The following is an 18,780-nucleotide window of genomic DNA, read 5'->3' on the forward strand; positions in this document are numbered from 1 at the left end:
GTACACCACATTTCTACATATTACCCAAAACTCATACAAATCCTGACCATAATTTACCTTTAAATTTTACAGGACGACCCATTAGATCAGGTTGTAGTTCAAATTTATTGATAGTGTTTTACAACCTTTAATGAAATTACTTCCTTCATACATTAAAGATACAACTACTTTCATTAAAATGTCGAAGTCTATTCCACATCTATCTGATCATTTCAATCCTAGTATCATTAGATGTAACATCACTATATACCAACATTCCACGTGCAGATGGTATTGAAGCATGCAAATATTTTCTTGATAACAATCCTAATAATAGCACACCATCTAGTGAAGATATTTGTAAAATAACAAAAACTTATCTCGGAAAATAATTATTTTCAATTTAATAATACGAATTACATACAGATAATGGGTATTAATATGGCTCATATATACTCTTCCCTTTCATGGTTGAATTAGAAAAGGATTTTATTCAAAATGAAAAGTTTAATCCATCTCTTTGGTTCAGATTTTTAGAAGACATATTTATGATCTGGAAGCATTCAACTGAAGAATTGAAAAAATTATTGATCGCCTAAATAATTTTCACCCGACAATTAAATTTACTTGTACTGCATCTAGTACACATGTTTCATTTTTAGATGTAAATGTAATAAAAAATATTGATAACACTATTTCTACAAATATTATTAAAATGCATCTAATGATTTGAAGAGCAGAGCAAAAGGGACAGATAACACTTATTTTTTGTTAAGTACAGAAGTGGAGTTGATCAAATGGAAAAGTTGAAAAATTGCAAATTTTATAAATTTAATAAGTTATTAAATTGAAGAAAAACAACAATAAATAAAGCCTTAACCATGTGGCTCTATCTCAGAATTACAATATATGATTGTTGGGGCGAGTTCTCCAAGCAAAGTGGGGCGACTTCTCCGAACCGTTGCGAAATTTGTAAATATATACAATAGCTGAGTTGATATCAACAGAAGCAGCTTGTCGGAGGAAAATGGCGGACATAAACAGTGTCTGGAGGTGTGTATAATAGCGCTCGCTGATTGGTCAATCGAGCAGAATGATTGACAACTGGCGATAGGTCAATTATTTATCACCTTTACTCCTATAGTGTGTATGAGTATCTGTCTGCTTATCTATATATATGTGTCCATCTATCTGTCTGCATATCTATATATCAATGTGTATCCATCTATCTGTCTGCATATCTATATATCAATCTATCCATCTGTCTGCATATCTATATATCAATGTGTCCATCTGTCTGCATATCTATATAGCAATCTGTATCCATCCATCTGTCTGCATATCTGTATATCAGTCTGTGTCCATCTGTCTGTCTGCATATCTATATATCAATCTATCCATCTGTCTGCATATCTATATATCAATCTGTGTCCAGCCATCTGTCTGCATATCTATATATCAGTCTGTGTCCATCCTGTCTGCATATTTATATATCAATCTGTGTCCAGCCATCTGTCTGCATATCTATATATCAGTCTGTGTCCATCCTGTCTGCATATTTATATATCAATCTGTGTCCATCTATCTGTTTGCATATCTATATATCAGTGTGTCCATCTGTCTGCATATCTATATATCAATGTGTCCATCTGTCTGCATATCTATATATCAATGTGTCCATCTGTCTGCATATCTATATATCAATCTGTATCCATCCATCTGTCTGCATATCTATATATCAATCTGTGTCCCTCTGTCTGCATATCTATATATCAATCTGTGTCCATCTATCTGTCTGCATATCTATATATCAATCTGTGTCCATCTGTCGGCATCATCATATTCCTTCAAGGTTTTCTGTCTTTACCATGTGGCTTCTGTGGCCTATTTGACATATAGTTTTCTTTAAGGATATTTTCAATAAACTGTGTCTCCTCTGTTTTCTGGAAGGATATTTATGTAGACTATGTCTCCACTGTTTTCTGTAAGGATATTTTTTCTGGACTGTGCCTCCTCTGTTTTCTGTAAGGATACTTTTGTAGACTGTGTCTGCTCTGTTTTCTGTAAGGATATTTTTGTTGTTGTTGTGGGGTTTAACGCCATTTTTCAGCACACGATAGGCTATGTATGGCGGCCAGTATTAATGGTGGAGGAAGAACCCGGGAAAACCCCGGGAAGAACCACCAACCCACAAGAAGCTACTGGTAAGCTTTCTCACATACCCACATTGGCTGAATCCTAGACTCAAACCCATGCAGACAGAGGTGAGATGGCAGTGATCCATAACGGAGAGCGCTTTAGACCACTTGGCCACTCGGAGCCCCAGGATATTTTTGTAAACTGTGTCTCCTCAATTTTCTGTAAGGATATTTTTGTAGACTATTTCTCCTCTGTTTTCTGTAAGGATATTTTTGTAGACTATATCTCATCTATTTAAAAAGCTCATTGTCCAGATTTCTCAATCTTTGAATATAAATAAAAAATGTAAAGTAAATTCATGACTTAATAACAGTGCAGATGGAAATTTCTAAAATTAAGTTTCTTTCAGTAGAATATGTAATAATTTAGATGTCCTTGACTTAGTTTTACATTTTTTAAATCTTAACTTGGTCCTACCTGATGGTTTTTTTGTCACGATTTAAGACCAAATATTGGTAATATCCTTGATGGCAAATTAGTTTTAAGTGATGCTGTGTTCTGGAATTTGTATGCCACAGTATGACATTGCATGTAGTGTTTTCTCTTGTCCTTGTCCATGTATCCATCCATTAAATTCAATTGTTTCAGATCTAAGAAACAGGCTGCAAGATGCCATAGATGGTACCATAAATATGGACAAACTTAATACAGATGTCAGGAAAAATGAACAAACACTTCGTACACAGATTGGTTTGTTGCCTGTTGGTAAGTTTTAGATTATGTTCATTTTTTGTTGATCTCATGTCAAGCAACAGAAAAGTTTTTCATCCAAAGCAGAAACTGAAAATATCAGGCCTTAAATTTATAAAACTTCAACAACAGCCTGAAATCAAGTACAATGAAACTTGCATAAATCACATATTACTCAGTCAAATCTTCCTTTCATATCACTTCTGCTATATCTTCAGATCTATTTATAAAAGTCACATGAAACTTTGTAGTTTCTTTCAGATCATAAAATTTCTCATGAAAATAAGTGAAAGAAAGGTGAATGAAAGGTCAAAGGCAAATCATAAAATTTCTCATGAAAATAAGTGAATGAAAGGTCAAAGGCAAATCATAAAACCATATCAAGATTTTCAAGATTGTAATAATAAAATGTATCAGATCAGTAACTTGTGTTATTGTGTTATAGCTGATGTTGCAAAAAGAGCAGAGGATGTGATTGTTAAAGGTGAAACATCAAAAAGTGAGGCAACAGTAAGCAGAGAACGTGTGCAATACATCCTGGCAGCGCTACCACGGGACATTGAGAAGACAAAACCTCTGGCCACTGACATCCTCACTGTCAACAGGGAAATCAGTGCTGCTCAAACACAAGGTGAATTTCCTTTTGCCTTTAATATTTGCACTTTCTTTAAACATAGCACATTGATTTAGGTACTTACTTCTAGTAAGATACTTTTCCACGAAAAAATAAATGATCAAAAGAATTTAGTATCAGTTTGCCTGGACAATTTTTAACAAATACTGTGAATTGACTAAACAAAATTTAATGAAAAAAAAACAGTTTTCATGAATGTTTTGGTTGCTACAACCAACATATTTAAAGCCCTAGAAAACAGTAATGCCTTGTGGGAAATGACAAAACCCCATCTCTAACTGACAGACATCTGAACCAACAAAAATTTCATTTCTCATAACACCATGAAAAATAATATACACAAAAATTAGTGATATTGACAGTATATATAATTCTGAATTTTATTAAAATTTGAGTCTGCTTCGGTGGCCTAATTGGTTAGAGCATCCGCATGTGGGTTTGAACCCTGACCAAGTCGTACTAAAGACACCTAAAAATAGATGGTACTAGCAGCTTCCTCATCATAAAGAGGTGAGTGAAACGATTGGTTAGCCTGGAGTCAGGATAATGTGATTGGTTAGGACATCATTCATGCAGCATGATGCCCCAATGCTAGACATCACTATAAACTGTCATTGAAGACGTTATAGCCATATGACTGAAAAATTATTAAAGCTACTTTCAAACTCCAAATCACACACACACACACATTACAATTTGATTATTGCTGGAATGGTTTCCATCTATTTAATATATTCTTGCATACACAAAAAAAGACTATGGAAGAGCAATATAAAGTATTTTTTTTTTTATTTTGTTAATGTGGATGTAAACTTGAAGCTTTATTTGGTCCTTAGGAAGTACTTCAGTGCAATCCATGATATAAAAAAAAAGCTTTATTTGGTCCTTAGGAAGTACTTCATAGCAATCCATGATAATAAAAAAAGCTTTATTTGGTCCTTAGGAAGTACTTCATAGCAATCCATGATAATAAAAAAAAAGCTTTATTTGGTCCTTAGAAAGTACTTCATAGCAATCCATGATAAAAAAAAGCACAAAATCTCACTTGACCTGCCACCTACAGTATGAAACAGTTTGGAATGTTTGAGGAAGATAAAATATAACGGGCAAATGACATTTTGGAATGTCATAACTGGCAGGCTGTTGATGACAATTATGTGAGTATGGATTGTATTTCTAAATGGGCCTTAGTAGCATTCTTTAGTCACCATCCAAGGCATGTATTTTTTTCTCAGGGTTTACCAGTTTTCTCATTCACCAAGACCACATTATGACAATATCTGGGCAAATGAGAGTGTGTCCTCAGAATGTGTTGTGCAGTAGACACTGAATAAATAAAATTGAAAATTTTAAATTGTTGTATCCTGCTTGATGCACATAGTTGTGCATAATTTAACATAAAAAGCCTTAGAGCTGAGTGGAGCTTACTACCTCTTGGAGATTTAAATTTACATACAGATAGGCAAGAGCTTGCCTGTTTAATGGTCTAATTGTCATGCTACTTTTAATTTCAGTTAACACAGTAAAGAAATTGAAGCCTGATGTTGACAGTTTGCTTATTGAGCTTCAGGGTCAAGCAAAGAAGGTCCAGGACCTTGGAGAGAGGGTCACTTCAAGTATCAGTGAACTGAAGGAAAAGATCGCTATTGCCAGGAATGAAGCTAACCTGGTGAGTGAAAAGATAAGTGTAGGATTCTCACAAATTGAGCTAACTTGGTGAGTGAAAAGTTGATTGTAGGATTGCCACAAATGAAGCTAACTTGGTGAGTGAAAAGTTGATTGTAGGATTGCCACAAATGAAGCTAACTTAGTGAGTGAAAATTAATTGTAGGATTTATAGTTTCATGAAACAAATCCAAATCATTTAAAAATGCACGTGAGAAAGGTATCATATAATAGGTTGCTGTAAAGTTGAATCATGAGAAATCTGTGTGCTTTCAGTTGAATAATAAATTATCATAAGAAATGTTTGCTTTCAGTTGAATCATAAGTTAAAAGAAATCTGTGCTTTCAGTTGAATCATAAGTTATCGTAAAATATCTGTGTACTTTTAGTTGAATTATAAGAAATCTGTGCTTTTAGTTCAATCATGTCATAAGAAATCTGTGCTTTTAGTTCAATCATGTCATAAGAAATGTGCTTTTAGTTGAATCATAAAATATATATTTGTTTATAGTTGAATCACAAGATATCTGTATGTTTATAGTTAAATTATTAGAAAATAAACACATAACATTTATCCATTAATTTTGACCCCAGGTATGAAAAGAAGTTTAAAAATCAAAATATCCATTTGTAGTAAATTAAATAAAAGTTTATAACAGAAAAACAAACATGCCTTATGGGTTACTGAAGCATTACAGAAGTTGCTTGGGGTCTTGTTATAGTCATTTTGAAACTGAAATCTCGTTTGTCTAACATTGAAATTGGTATCTACTTCCATGTTTGCATTTCATATCTTTGGTTAGAATTATATATATTTCTCCAATGTTTTGTTCTAGATTAAAGTTGGACTGAAGTTCCTTGGCAATTCAAGTGTAACTCTTAGAAATCCACGCAGCATTGAGCAGGCAGGGTCATACAGTATGGTGTCCCTTTTTATTAAGACGACTCAGGAAAATGGACTTCTGCTTTACACTGGAGCTGAGACTATGAGTCGACAAAGACCTGTAAGAATTTCTTGGAAAATTGAACAGTTTTATTGTCTCTGTCAGTAAATGGTTGTGGGGGTGGGGTGGGTTAGGGAGGGAGTTTTTAACAGAGAGGACAAATGAATGGGAATGGAATAAATATGGTTGGAATCATCTTGGACAAGGCATTTATAATTGGTATCATTTACAAAACATTTAAAAATATCAAACTTTCCACACGATTTCTTCAACAACACTGCTGAATGAAATTGAACATAACTGGATAGAAAGGATCCTGGCATAAAGACAAATCATGCTGATAAAAATTGGTACTGTTACTAAAATCAGACAACCTTTAAATGACTTGTCCAAAATTGCTGTATAGAATTTGACCAATGTTGATTAAAAATAGAAACATCTTGGTATGAAAACCTCATATTTAAACAAACAAAAAAATGCTGAACTGTCATCAGGTATGGCCAGCAGGACTAAAAGCAGAAAGATTTAAACATCTTCCCAAAAACATCTCAACTGCAATTTAAAAAAACAAAAACAAAATGCAAGACATGACAGATAAAATACCATACTTAATTTATGACAGTTATGCTAGAAGAAAAGAAGTGCCTTGCACTCCAGTATAGTGACCCATTATTTATATTATAGGACAGTATTCTTAATTACTGAAATGAAGAATATGAATTTATTTTACTTTCAACTTGTAGGGATAGGACATTGTAACCATTCAATCTCCTTCAGATACTTTCCCTGATCACATTAAAGTTAGAGATATAAACCTGCTACCTCCAGAATCCAGCCCTACTCAAACGACATAGACAAAGGACAATAACTCTTGTCCATTACTTCCCCTTGCTGCCACCACTACCAGGTGTTAACAGCTTTTAAGCTTTGTTTCCATAGTACAACATCATACAATACACCCAATCAATCCAAACCAGATTTGTGTTAAATCTGAACCATCCATACAGGATTTTGGATTTATTTGGATTAATATTCATTCATAAACAGGTGGCAAATATTAGTTTTTAATTTTGTGAATACTTTATGAGATGTTTTCGCTTTCTTGGACTTGGTAATTTTTTTACCATATGGTACAGCACACTATAAGATAAAATTCTTTTTTTCAGACTGCATACATGTTGTTAGGTCACATAGAATAAAAATAGTTGGGGGATGCATCAGCAGTTTAATGTTAAGAATTCTTAATTTCAGACAACGTAGTACATACATCTAAATTAAAATATAGATATAAAGTAAAAGTATATTAACCCTTTACCTCATAGAGTATATGTTTTGTTTTAGGCCTTTGATATACATGTAGCAGTGTTACCCAGTGCATTGTGCTATAAATAGAACACCTGTTACCTATTCGACTCCATACACATAGGCCTGCCTGTTAACTGTTAAGCAATGTAGTGTATGTTAGGTTTAACAGCAGTTTTAACCATTTTACATTTTTGGTGCACATCTATTATGTATGGAAAAATTTAAGCGTAAAGTCTGATCACAACAGCCGTGTAATTATTTTTCACTTCAGAATATTTTGTGTGCTTTAAAATCTTGAGAGAACTCATTCACCGTCAAGTCAGTGAAGCCACGTGACCAACCATAGCTGCCATTTCTCATGCTCAAAATTTGCAAGTTTTTGTCCGCATCTACATACCTAAGTCATCTGAATTTGATAATTTATAAAAACTAATTGCTGCCTACATCAGTATCAGAGCCTTTACCTAAGTTATTGAAGCTTTCATAGTTGTGATTCTAATCGTGAAAACTTCATAAGTACTGAACGAAATCCGCAACCTCCATTTTGGAGAGTGGAGAATACAACCCAGTTACTTTAAATAGCAGATTTCGACCAGAGCCTAAACAGTGACCACATGATCGGACGTAATTGTCATTAGCAGAAATGAATGTAGCATCTAATACGGGTTTTTCCCCAAAGGTGGTACTATGAAAACCAGCTTAAAATGGCTGATATTTGCATCATGCGTCAAAAGTCGCTTCCATGTGAATGGAGTAGAAGTGTCAAAAGGCGCTTCCATGTGAATGGAGTAGAGGCGTCAAAAGGCGCTTGCATGAGGTAATGGGTTAAACATACAAAATCATAGATATATTATGTACAAGTATACAGACACATCTACAACAATGCATTGTTAAAATGAAATTATGTATCTCATTTAAAGTGAAATTTGTTCCATCTACTTATAATACAAGAATTTAAATGAATGTCATAGTTCCACAAAGATATCATGATACAGTTAGATATTCTTTTCATCATTGAGAACACTTAATTTCTCATGAATTCATCAAAACTGAATACATTATAATTTATATGTTGGAGGCACCATTCCATCTTGGAAGGCCCAATAAAAAACAATTATATTATATTATATAAATATTATAACCAAAAACTAGTTTTCTTTTCATACATTCACTAAAGTTTTTCCACAGAGGAGCACAATACATTTTACAGCAATAACAATTCCAAAATTTACATTGAAGCTTGTTTGAGCACACAAACATCTGCAATGTCCCATCATATCTTTATAATCTGACCGATTGGATTTTAAAATGTGACCCAAATATGTACAACTGATGACATAAGTAAAAGCCCAGTCATAAGATGTACATGGGGAGGAGATGGTAATTTGAAAGGAGTTGACTGTATACTGAATTTGTTGTGGTATAGATGATATTATTAATAATTTCCTTAAACCATTGATAGAAGAACTTGTTAATGACGCATCGTTAGCAAAACTAAAATTGTTAAGAAATGGAATTTTTTTGGCAGATATGACACTGACCCAGTTTATGATTGAACTCATCTATGTATATATTAAATAACAAAAGGAAAGAACATCTCCATGCCTCACCCCATTGGTTACATGGAAATAACTGGATATTTAACTTTGTGACTATTATTGATGCATATCATGCACTCTGCAGACCTGCCAACTCTTACGATTTTGCTGTAAGTCTTATGAAATTTACCCTTTAAAGTCTACCCGAAGCATGCCTTTAAAATCTACCCAATGCATGCCTTTAAAATCTTAATGCATGTCCTTAAAATCTACTCAATGCATGCCTTTAAAATCTACATGATGCATGCCTTTAAAGTCTACCCGATGCATGCCTTTAAAATCTGCCTTATGCATGCCTTTAAAATCTACCTAATGCATACCCTTAAAATCTACCCGATGCATGCCTTTAAAATCTACGTGATGCATGCCTTTAAAGTCTACCCAATGCATGCCTTTAAAATCTGCCTTATGCATGCCTTTAAAATCTACCTAATGCATACCCTTAAAATCTACCCGATGCATGCCTTTAAAATCTACATGATGCATGCCTTTAAAATCTACCCGATGCACGCTTTTAAAATCCACCCGATGTATGCCTTAAAGTCTACCTGATGCATGCCTTTAAAATCTACCCGATGCATGCCCTTAAAATTACCTTACGCATGCCTTTAAAATCTATCTGATGCATGCCCTTCAAATCTACCCAATGCATGCCTTTAAAATCTACCCGATGCATGCCTTTAAAGTCTACCCGATGCATGCCCTTAAAATCTACACGATGCATGCCTTTAAAATCTACCCGAATTCTGTTTACATCATATGTCATCAAGATCTACCTGAATTCCAGATTGCGTGGTTTGGTGATATTGTTGATTAGGGCTATTCAGAGAAGATAAAGAAAAGATAGAGCAATAAAATGAAGAAGCTCTCCTTTCTTCAATCAAGTTAAAACTTTGTTTATTAAAAAAAAATTCCTAAATTTTAAATACATATTCCACCATATTCATAATTATTTTTATAGAAAGATTATTTGGCACTGGAACTTGAGATGGGAAAAGTGGTCTTCAGATTCAACCTGGGTGATGGACCAGCCAAGATTATTCATCCTCACTTTGTGTCTGATGGCAGATGGTACAAGATTATTGCCAAGAGGTGAGATTATGTCTGCTTACATCAGATTAGTGAGATTATATTTGACTTATATCAGATTAGTGAGTTTGTTTAATTTACATCAGATTAGTGAGATTATATCTGACACATCGGATTAGTGAGATTATGTCTGACACATCAGATTAGTGAAATTATGTCTGCTTACATCATATTAGTGAGATTATGTCTGCTTACATCAGATTAATGAGATTATGTCTGACTTACATCACATTAGTGAAATTATGTCTGCTTACATCAGATTAGTGAGATTATGTCTGCTTACATCAGATTAGTGAAATTATGTCTGCTTACATCAGATTAGTGAAATTATGTCTGCTTACATCAGATTAGTGAAATTATGTCTGCTTACATCAGATTAGTGAAATTATGTCTGCTTACATCAGATTAGTGAAATTATGTCTGCTTACATCAGATTAGTGAGATTATGTCTGCTTACATCAGGTTAGTGAGATTATGTCTGACTTACATCAGATATGAGATTATGTCTGACTTGCATCAAATTAGTGATTATGTCTGACTTATATCAAATTAGTGAGATTATGTCTGACTTACGTCAAATTAGTGATTATGTCTGCTTACATCAGATTAGTGAGATTATGTCTGACTTACATCAAATTAGTGATTATGTCTAACTTGCATCAGATTAGTGAAATTATGTCTAACTTACATCAGATTAGTGAGATTATATCTGACTTACATCAAATTAGTGATTATGTCTGACTTACGTGAGATTAGTGATTATGTCTAACTTAATCAAATTAGTGATTACGTCTGACATATCAAATTAGTGATTATGTCTGACTTACATCAGATTAGTGATTATGTCTGACTTACATCAGATTAGTGAGATTATGTCTGACTTAATCAGATTAGTGAGATTTTGTCTGACTTACATCAGATTAGTGTAGTGCATGGCATTTTCATGTCGATTCTGTCTTAAAATTGTATGATTCCATTCATACTGTAGCCTGATGTAGAAACCATAAAAAAAGGTAATGAGGAGAGGTTAAAGATTATTGTTCCTTAAATGACTTTTCAGTCAGGATAGCTAAGATTTAGCTATTTAATGAGAAACACCTTGGTTACATATTTACTCCATTACTATTATGGGAATCAGTAACAATCATCAGTACAACAACCTTTGCTGTAGAGAGTCATTGCAACTGGTTAATAAATAACAGTTACTCCAGTTGAAGTATGTTCAATTAAAAATTATAAGATGGCAACCTTGGTGATTGTTTTATATTATTTATGTACAGAATTGGGAAGGCAGGAAACCTTTTGATTGAACGTGACCCAGCGGCAGGTGCTGAGCTGGAGCCAGTGTTGGGAGAGTCACCTGGTATTAAAGTTGTCCTCAGTTTGAATCCTGTCACATCCAAGATCTATGCGGGTGGATTTCCTTTGGGTATCAACAATGTATGTGAATGTGGCCTAACATCAACAGTATATGATATATCAAAACCATGATGTTTGTGTGTGCAGAATTCAAAATTATTTAATGGCGAAGTTCCATTCTGTGATGGGGTACATTAATTCAGTATTCATTCTTTTGATAAAAAACATTTCACATTGAGAGTTGTAATGTAAACAGCACGTATTATTTACCTAGAGCATTGAAAAGTGATTGCTCTGAATGGTGTCACCATTTTGTGTATTACAGTCAAACAATTTGCATGATCTTTTAGGTTAGCCCAAATTGCTGTACATGGGGGGGGGGTAATGTACTTACTCCACACAAAAATAAAAACCAATTTTGTTCTAGTAAAATATGTTTCTTTGATAATACTTACCCAATCAAAATACCTTAGGAGGACTACTGATACCTTGCAAATCAAGCCCTCCCAGGTGAATTTTTTTTAGTTAAATGGCTCAAAGTTATATCTCCTTTTTACCAAGATTGGCACCAAATCCTATGAATTTGTCTATTACTAATGGAGCAGAGGGCATGCTGTCTATATGACTATAGCTGCAGGGAGCCTCGGAGGGTGTCTGTGTATTATGATTGGGTAAGTATTATCAAAAACATATTTTACTTGAAAAAAATTGGTTTCTTCAAATATGTTACCCAATCATAGGAGGATAGGAGGGAGATACATCCCATTACCCGAGAGAGACCATCTCAAGTCTCCTATGTGGGACAGGTTGAAGATAACCTGACTAGAAAATGTTCTACAGTGGCTTCACAAGGGAAAGGTTTCCCTCCTGCAAATCCAGCAAAAGTCAGGAAGCTGTGTCTTTTTTAAGCTGCTGATCGACCTGAAAGGTAACATTTTGCAAAGGTTCTCCAGATCAGATTGAGCCTTTTGGGATCAAATATCTCTAAAAAAAATTGGAGAAGTGTACTCAGATCTCCATCCCACAGCTTGGAAAATTACAGTTAGGGAACAGTTACGCTCATATGTAGTGTTTTTGTTTGTGACTGTCCAAACTTAATGAGCTGATAGACAAAGCAAATTTATTGGCGTGGGTTTTGTCTGATATGCAGAACAGATAGCTCAGTTATCCAGGATGAAAGTGTCTGGTGTTCTTGTCCTTCCCTCTTTGAAGGCAAATGAGTCGTGATCTCCCTCAATGTAATAGCTCAGTCTTCTTGAATTACCACTTCAGAGCTTACACAATGTCCAATAGATGACCTTGAAATGAAGTTCGCAAGAGTAGATAGTAATTACATAAAAATCTGATTACCCACAAACAGTAGCCTGTTCTTGGTAGTGAAAGCAAGAGGCTTCATTAGTGTTACTGATCTGTCTTGTTGTTGGAAAGCAAGAGGCTTCATTAGTGTTACTGATCTGTCTTGTTGTTGGAAAGCAAGAGGCTTCATTAGTGTTACTGATCTGTCTTGTTGGAACTGCATGAAAGTGGTTCAAATGGTGTCTTGCTGAGCTAGGTTAATCTCAATGATAAATACCACTTCTTTAAGGATTCACTGCCACTGGCCAGGTGAAATCCAAAATGAACAGAAGATTAGATAGGTCTTCAGTTTGTCTGATATCCTCTCTTCCATGATAACACAATGTACCAGTCATTTTGGAACAGTAGGCTTAATTGTAATTGGTGCTAACTCTTTCTCTTCGAAGAGCCATGGGATGTTAGCTATTTTGGTGTGGATGCCTACATTGGTACAAAGTGTGCGCTTCATTGATATTACATTCCATTGCCTTCATACATCTCAAATGTGATTGGTCATCTCCACCACTTTTTGTGAGAACTGTTTTCTTAAGGACATTTTTAAAAAGATCCATGCAGGTTCAGTAACTCTGGGTTGGGATGAAGCATGTGCCAACATGGTTGCTTAACACAGGAGTGAATATCTCAATTCATGGCAGTTCTGTTGCGAGAGTGATGAGTATGATCCAAGATTCTTATTTAATGAGACATTCAGATTCCTTGGATTCACCAGCTGAGGTGTTGGAGAAGTGTATACATTTGGCCATTCCAATCAGAAAGAGCTTCGATTATCCAGGCCTTTATGATCCAGGACTGGGGAAACAAAAGTTGGGATTTTGGCAGTCCTCCTTGTTGCCAGTAGGTCCATCCTAGGGACTGGGGAAACAAAAGTTGGGATTTTGGCAGTCCTCCTTGTTGCCAGTAGGTCCATCCTAGTTTGATTCCATTGAGAATCTCTTGAGTGAAAATTGAGGGATGAAGAGACCATTTCATTTTTATTAGTTTCTTCTTGTACAATGAGTCCGCCAATACATTAGCCAGCCTAGGATATGTCAAATATAAATGTGGATTTGTCATTAAAGATACCACTCTAGAAAATTCCAAACAAAAATACAAAGGTCTGGGGACTTGGTTCCACTTTGCTGATGAGACAAGTCACTGCAGTGGAGTTGTCGGACAGAATGAGAACTCCATTCCCATGTTAGTTTTCCAGCCACCAATCAAAGATCTAAAAATGGTTTTTGTCTCAACAATGTTGATATGTAAATAATGATCATGAGGGTAACACACTCCTGTGGCATCCCACAATGGTATGGGACTTGCTCCCAAGTCCTATGTTAACATCTGTACCAGTTGTGATTGACATAGGTTGTACTTGCTGAGGTATCCCTGACACAAGTCTAGAGTGCTTTCCCTGACTTTGAGATAGCCTCATAGTGTGCAGACTGTGAAACTTGGTCTAATGGTCGAGGTTTGGCCTCCATTTGGACCACAGAATCATTGTTATGGGGGCCCAAGGAAGCAACCTTGGACTAAGATGTCCACTTCCACATTGAGCAAAACTCAGCTGGTGAATGAATTCTCAGGCAGATGGATTGCAGCATCATATAGGCAAGTAATCTACCATTGAATTAATTCAATTCTCCTTCCTGGAGCAACATAATCTACCATTGCATTAATTCAATTCTCCTTCCTGGAGCAATGTAATCTACCATTGCATTAATTTAATTCTCCTTCCTGGAGCAACATGATCTACCATTGCATTAATTCAATTCTCCTTCCTGGAGCAACATGATCTACCATTGCATTAATTTAATTCTCCTTCCTGGAGCAACGTAATCTACCATTGCATTAATTCAATTCTCCTTCCTGGAGCAACATAATCTACCATTGCATTAATTCAGTTCTCCTTCCTGGAGCAACATGATCTACCATTGCATTAATTTAATTCTCCTTCCTGGAGCAACATGATCTACCATTGCATTAATTCAATTCTCCTTCCTGGAGCAACATGATCTACCATTGCATTAATTTAATTCTCCTTCCTGGAGCAACGTAATCTACCATTGCATTAATTTAATTCTCCTTCCTGGAGCAACATAATCTACCATTGCATTAATTCAGTTCTCCTTCCTGGAGCAACATAATCTATCATTGCATTAATTCAATTCTCCTTCCTGGAGCAACATATTTTTACCTGAACTAGTCAGCCAAGATCTTGAAAGGGTACAAGGTTGAAGATGTCCTTCTTGACAATTACATTGAGAATGAGGAGGGTAGCACATGAAATCATGTCTTGCTCCAGAATATAACTAGCGTGCTGTTTTTTTCCCTGTTCATGAATCACAAAACGTCTGCTTGTACAGGTAAAATCACTGAAGTAATGGTAATTACATGTATGAGCTGTATGCTATTGAAACCATAAAGGACATCTCCGGTGGCCTAGTGATTAGAGCGTCCTCCTTGGGTGTGGGAGGTTGTGGATTCCCTGGCAGAGTCATACCAAAGACTTATAAAAATGGCACTAGCAGCTGGCTTGCTTGATGTTCAGCATTATCAGGTTAGCGTTGGTGTCAGGAATAATGTGACTGGGTGGGACATTATCCTACATGTCTGCAGCATGATGCCCCAGTGCTAGACATCACTATAAACTGCCACATTGCAGACATCGTACAAATTTGACTGAAAATTGTTACAGCAACGTTAAAAATCCAAATCACATTACATCACATGTAACCATAAATAGAAAACTTTTCTGTTTAGATCCAATAATGGTGAAAATAAATGAGTTTTTTATATTACATGCAAAACCTGCACATAAAAAAGGAAATGAAGTGTCTTTATTGAAACTTATGAAGTCGTACTACAATACCTATTATGAGCCAATGTTACCTGTAGGAGACAACCCAATGACGTTCTGTACAGGAAAGCATCACATTTGCAACTATGAAATTATACACTAAGACAGGATATTATAGAAACTTAACTGTATATATCCAGACTCACTGAGTTTTTGATATGCACCAGACAAACATTAATACGGCTATAGCAACATGATGGGACACCATCATGATCTGTGCTGGTATATACCAAACATGTCTAAGTGTGTGTGTGTGTGTGTGTGTGGACAGCAAAGTAATAACATATTGAAAGTTAGGAAACTTTGTCATCATTCATACGAAGAACAGAAAAGTTGGAAATTTATTGGTGGAGTGTACTTCCTTTTGAAGATCAAACTCCTCAATTTGTTTTGAGGCAGAAAACTTTAAAATTGCTTGTTTGGATTTTGTGAGACCTCTCTGTCCGTAGAGAGCTTGCTACTTGGCACAAGCAGAAGTTGTAACTGGCAATTCACAGAACCTGGCAGCAATCTCAGTATCAAAGGGGGAAAGCATTCTAACTGCCTCACAGGTGGGCAGATAATTTTTAGCTATTTAGCTAAAATGTTTTAGCCTGGGAGGGCTAGATTTGTGAGGTAATTGTAGTAGTACTCCTAAGGTATTACGATAGAGTTACATATTTGATGAAGAAAGATACAGAATATGTATGGATATATTTGTGATCGCATATCAATTTTCTAAACATAAAGTGTAATAAAAAGGTTGATGTTTTTTATTGATGATAACAGATTCACAAATCTTTTTGAAGGTTCCTGATTCACTCAGCACTGTGAGATATGTTGGTGTGATGGAAGATGTCCAGTTTGATGAAATACCACTTGGTCTATGGAACTTTGTGGAAGGAGAAAGCAACTATGTGGGAGCTGTGCAAAGGTTCTTGTTAAACAGATTATAGTATTTGCATTTTAATTTTACTTAAATATAATAAAGTGAAACTAGTTGTTTAGCCTGAAGATGGTGAATTACCTTTTTATACTGTGCACTCTAGTGGTTAGATCGTCCTCCTCAGATGCGGGAGGTCATGGGTTCAATCCCCGGCTGAGTCATACCAAAGACTTACAAAAATGGTACTAACAGCTGCCTCGCATGGCGCTCAGTATTAACAGGTTAGTGTTAGGACTGGTCTGCCTGGTGTCAGGATAATGTGACTGGGTGGGACATCATGCTACATGTCTGCGGCATGATGCCCCAGTGCTAGACATCACTATAAGCTGTCACTCTGCAGACATCATAGCGATATGACTACAAAAATTTTCAAGCTATGTTAGAAATCCAAATCACACACACATGTGATCTGCAATAACCCTGATCTGCCAACATATTTTGAAATGTCAGTTTTACTGTTTGTGCTTTTTGCAGATGGTATAATAGCATCTTACATGGGTAAATACAGCATGCGTGCACATTTCATAGATCATTTTTAACTGTCTTTGACCAGGTATTATGAGCTCTTAAGTGCTGCTACTCATTCACAACCAGTGGAAAATGATGCAGCTAATGTAATTATATGTTTATTTTGTTACACCAAATCTAATTTTCAGTCTCATGCATGGAATTGAAGACTATTCCCCAGCCTTAAATTTAGTTATCCCCAAATGAAGTCACTGTGACTAATATTCAAAGTTTATAAAAACATTTTTAGTGTTCACATCTCTTTCACTTGTCTTGTAATAATCCAAATGCTTTTCAATGGTATAGGAATATGACATTTATAATTCATGTCAGTGAACTAAATATTGATTGTCCTCAAATGTACCATAATTCTATGTTCTTGGCAATTAAAAACATTCCATTCAGGTGATGTAACCGTTTTTTATTCGTATTCCATTTCCATATTTGTAGCAGATGTAATGTGATAGATTTTTTTTATTTGAAAAATCCCCAACTACTTGTTCAAAGTTAAGAATGTATTGAAAATCCTTCCCTATTTTTTATGCTACCCTGTTTTGATGCACTTTAATAAACTTTACATTTCTTGAGGAAACACATTGATGCCATGATATTGTTTACTGATCTACAATGATTCGTGTAGACAGAATTTTTTTCAATAATCCTACCATTAACTATGATGCATTATGTAAATAAAACTTTATTTAATTCTTTGTTTTCCAGTCCTCATAAAATCCTTACTTAATATTCCATTGGGGGAAATCAACTTTGCACGATAATAGAAATCCAGTCATCTACTCAGCATGTGATATCAGCATGACTCAAGCCAATAACTGTATCAATAACACTGTTTATCACAGTGTTTGGCATTGTTGTTACTGATGTTTGGATCTTCTTTATTATAATAATTTGTATAAATTTACACCCAGAATAAACCTATTTGATGATATCTCTCATAATTCAGTCAGCATTAAATTAAATTTTTAGGATTTTCTGTCTGACGACAAATAAACGATTTAGCTTTAACAGTAACATTTAATCATCCTTTAAGTGAATCTTGATATTTAACTTATTTTTCTTAATTTACAGTTAATGGTAAGAATGATAGTACATTGAAAGAAATTAAGTTGTGTTATAAATTTATGTCTTCGATTCCAGATAAGTTTCAGAATTTCCAAAACACTAATTTCAAAAATTGAGGTTCTGCAAATTCACATTGCCAGTCTAGACTCTCACATGTCTGTTCATAAAAAATAAGTGATAATTTGTTTTATTTATTACAGTGTCATGACATAATAAGTCCGCTACTTGTATGTCTTATTTATTACAGTGTCATGACCTAATAAGTCTTTTACTTGTATGTCTTATTTGTTACATTGTCATGACCTAATGATTCCTTTACTTGTATGTATTACTTGTTACAGTGTCATGACCTAATAAGTCCTTTACTTGTATGTTTTGTTTGTTACAGTGTCATGACCTAATGAGTCCTTTATGTGTATGTCTTATTTGTTACAGTGTCATGACCTAGTAAGTCCTTTACTTGTATGTCTTATTTGTTAGTGTCATGACCTAATACGTCCTTTACTTGTATGTCTTATTTGTTAGTGTCATGACCTAATAAGTCCTTTACTTGTATGTATTATTTGTTACAGTGTCATGACCTAATAAGTCCTTTACTTGTATGTCTTATTTGT

General features: G+C 34.9%; 1 protein-coding gene across 1 annotated transcript in view; it reads left to right on the forward strand.

The window, feature by feature from the left end:
* The window catches only part of LOC149806331 (laminin subunit alpha-like), a 246,986-nt gene that overhangs the window by 167,332 nt on the left and 60,874 nt on the right, over positions 1-18,780 (forward strand). Inside the window, exons 54-60 of the mRNA XM_089951669.1 lie at positions 2,767-2,883; positions 3,314-3,499; positions 5,017-5,171; positions 6,004-6,171; positions 9,976-10,106; positions 11,384-11,543; positions 16,443-16,567. Coding sequence (XP_089807795.1) covers positions 2,767-2,883; positions 3,314-3,499; positions 5,017-5,171; positions 6,004-6,171; positions 9,976-10,106; positions 11,384-11,543; positions 16,443-16,567 — 1,042 coding nt within the window. The remainder of the gene's footprint in view (positions 1-2,766; positions 2,884-3,313; positions 3,500-5,016; positions 5,172-6,003; positions 6,172-9,975; positions 10,107-11,383; positions 11,544-16,442; positions 16,568-18,780) is intronic.

Source organism: Sinohyriopsis cumingii, chromosome 1 (assembly GCF_028554795.1).
Source record: "Sinohyriopsis cumingii isolate HCF-2022 chromosome 1, ASM2855479v2, whole genome shotgun sequence".
Lineage (NCBI taxonomy): Eukaryota > Metazoa > Mollusca > Bivalvia > Unionida > Unionidae > Sinohyriopsis > Sinohyriopsis cumingii.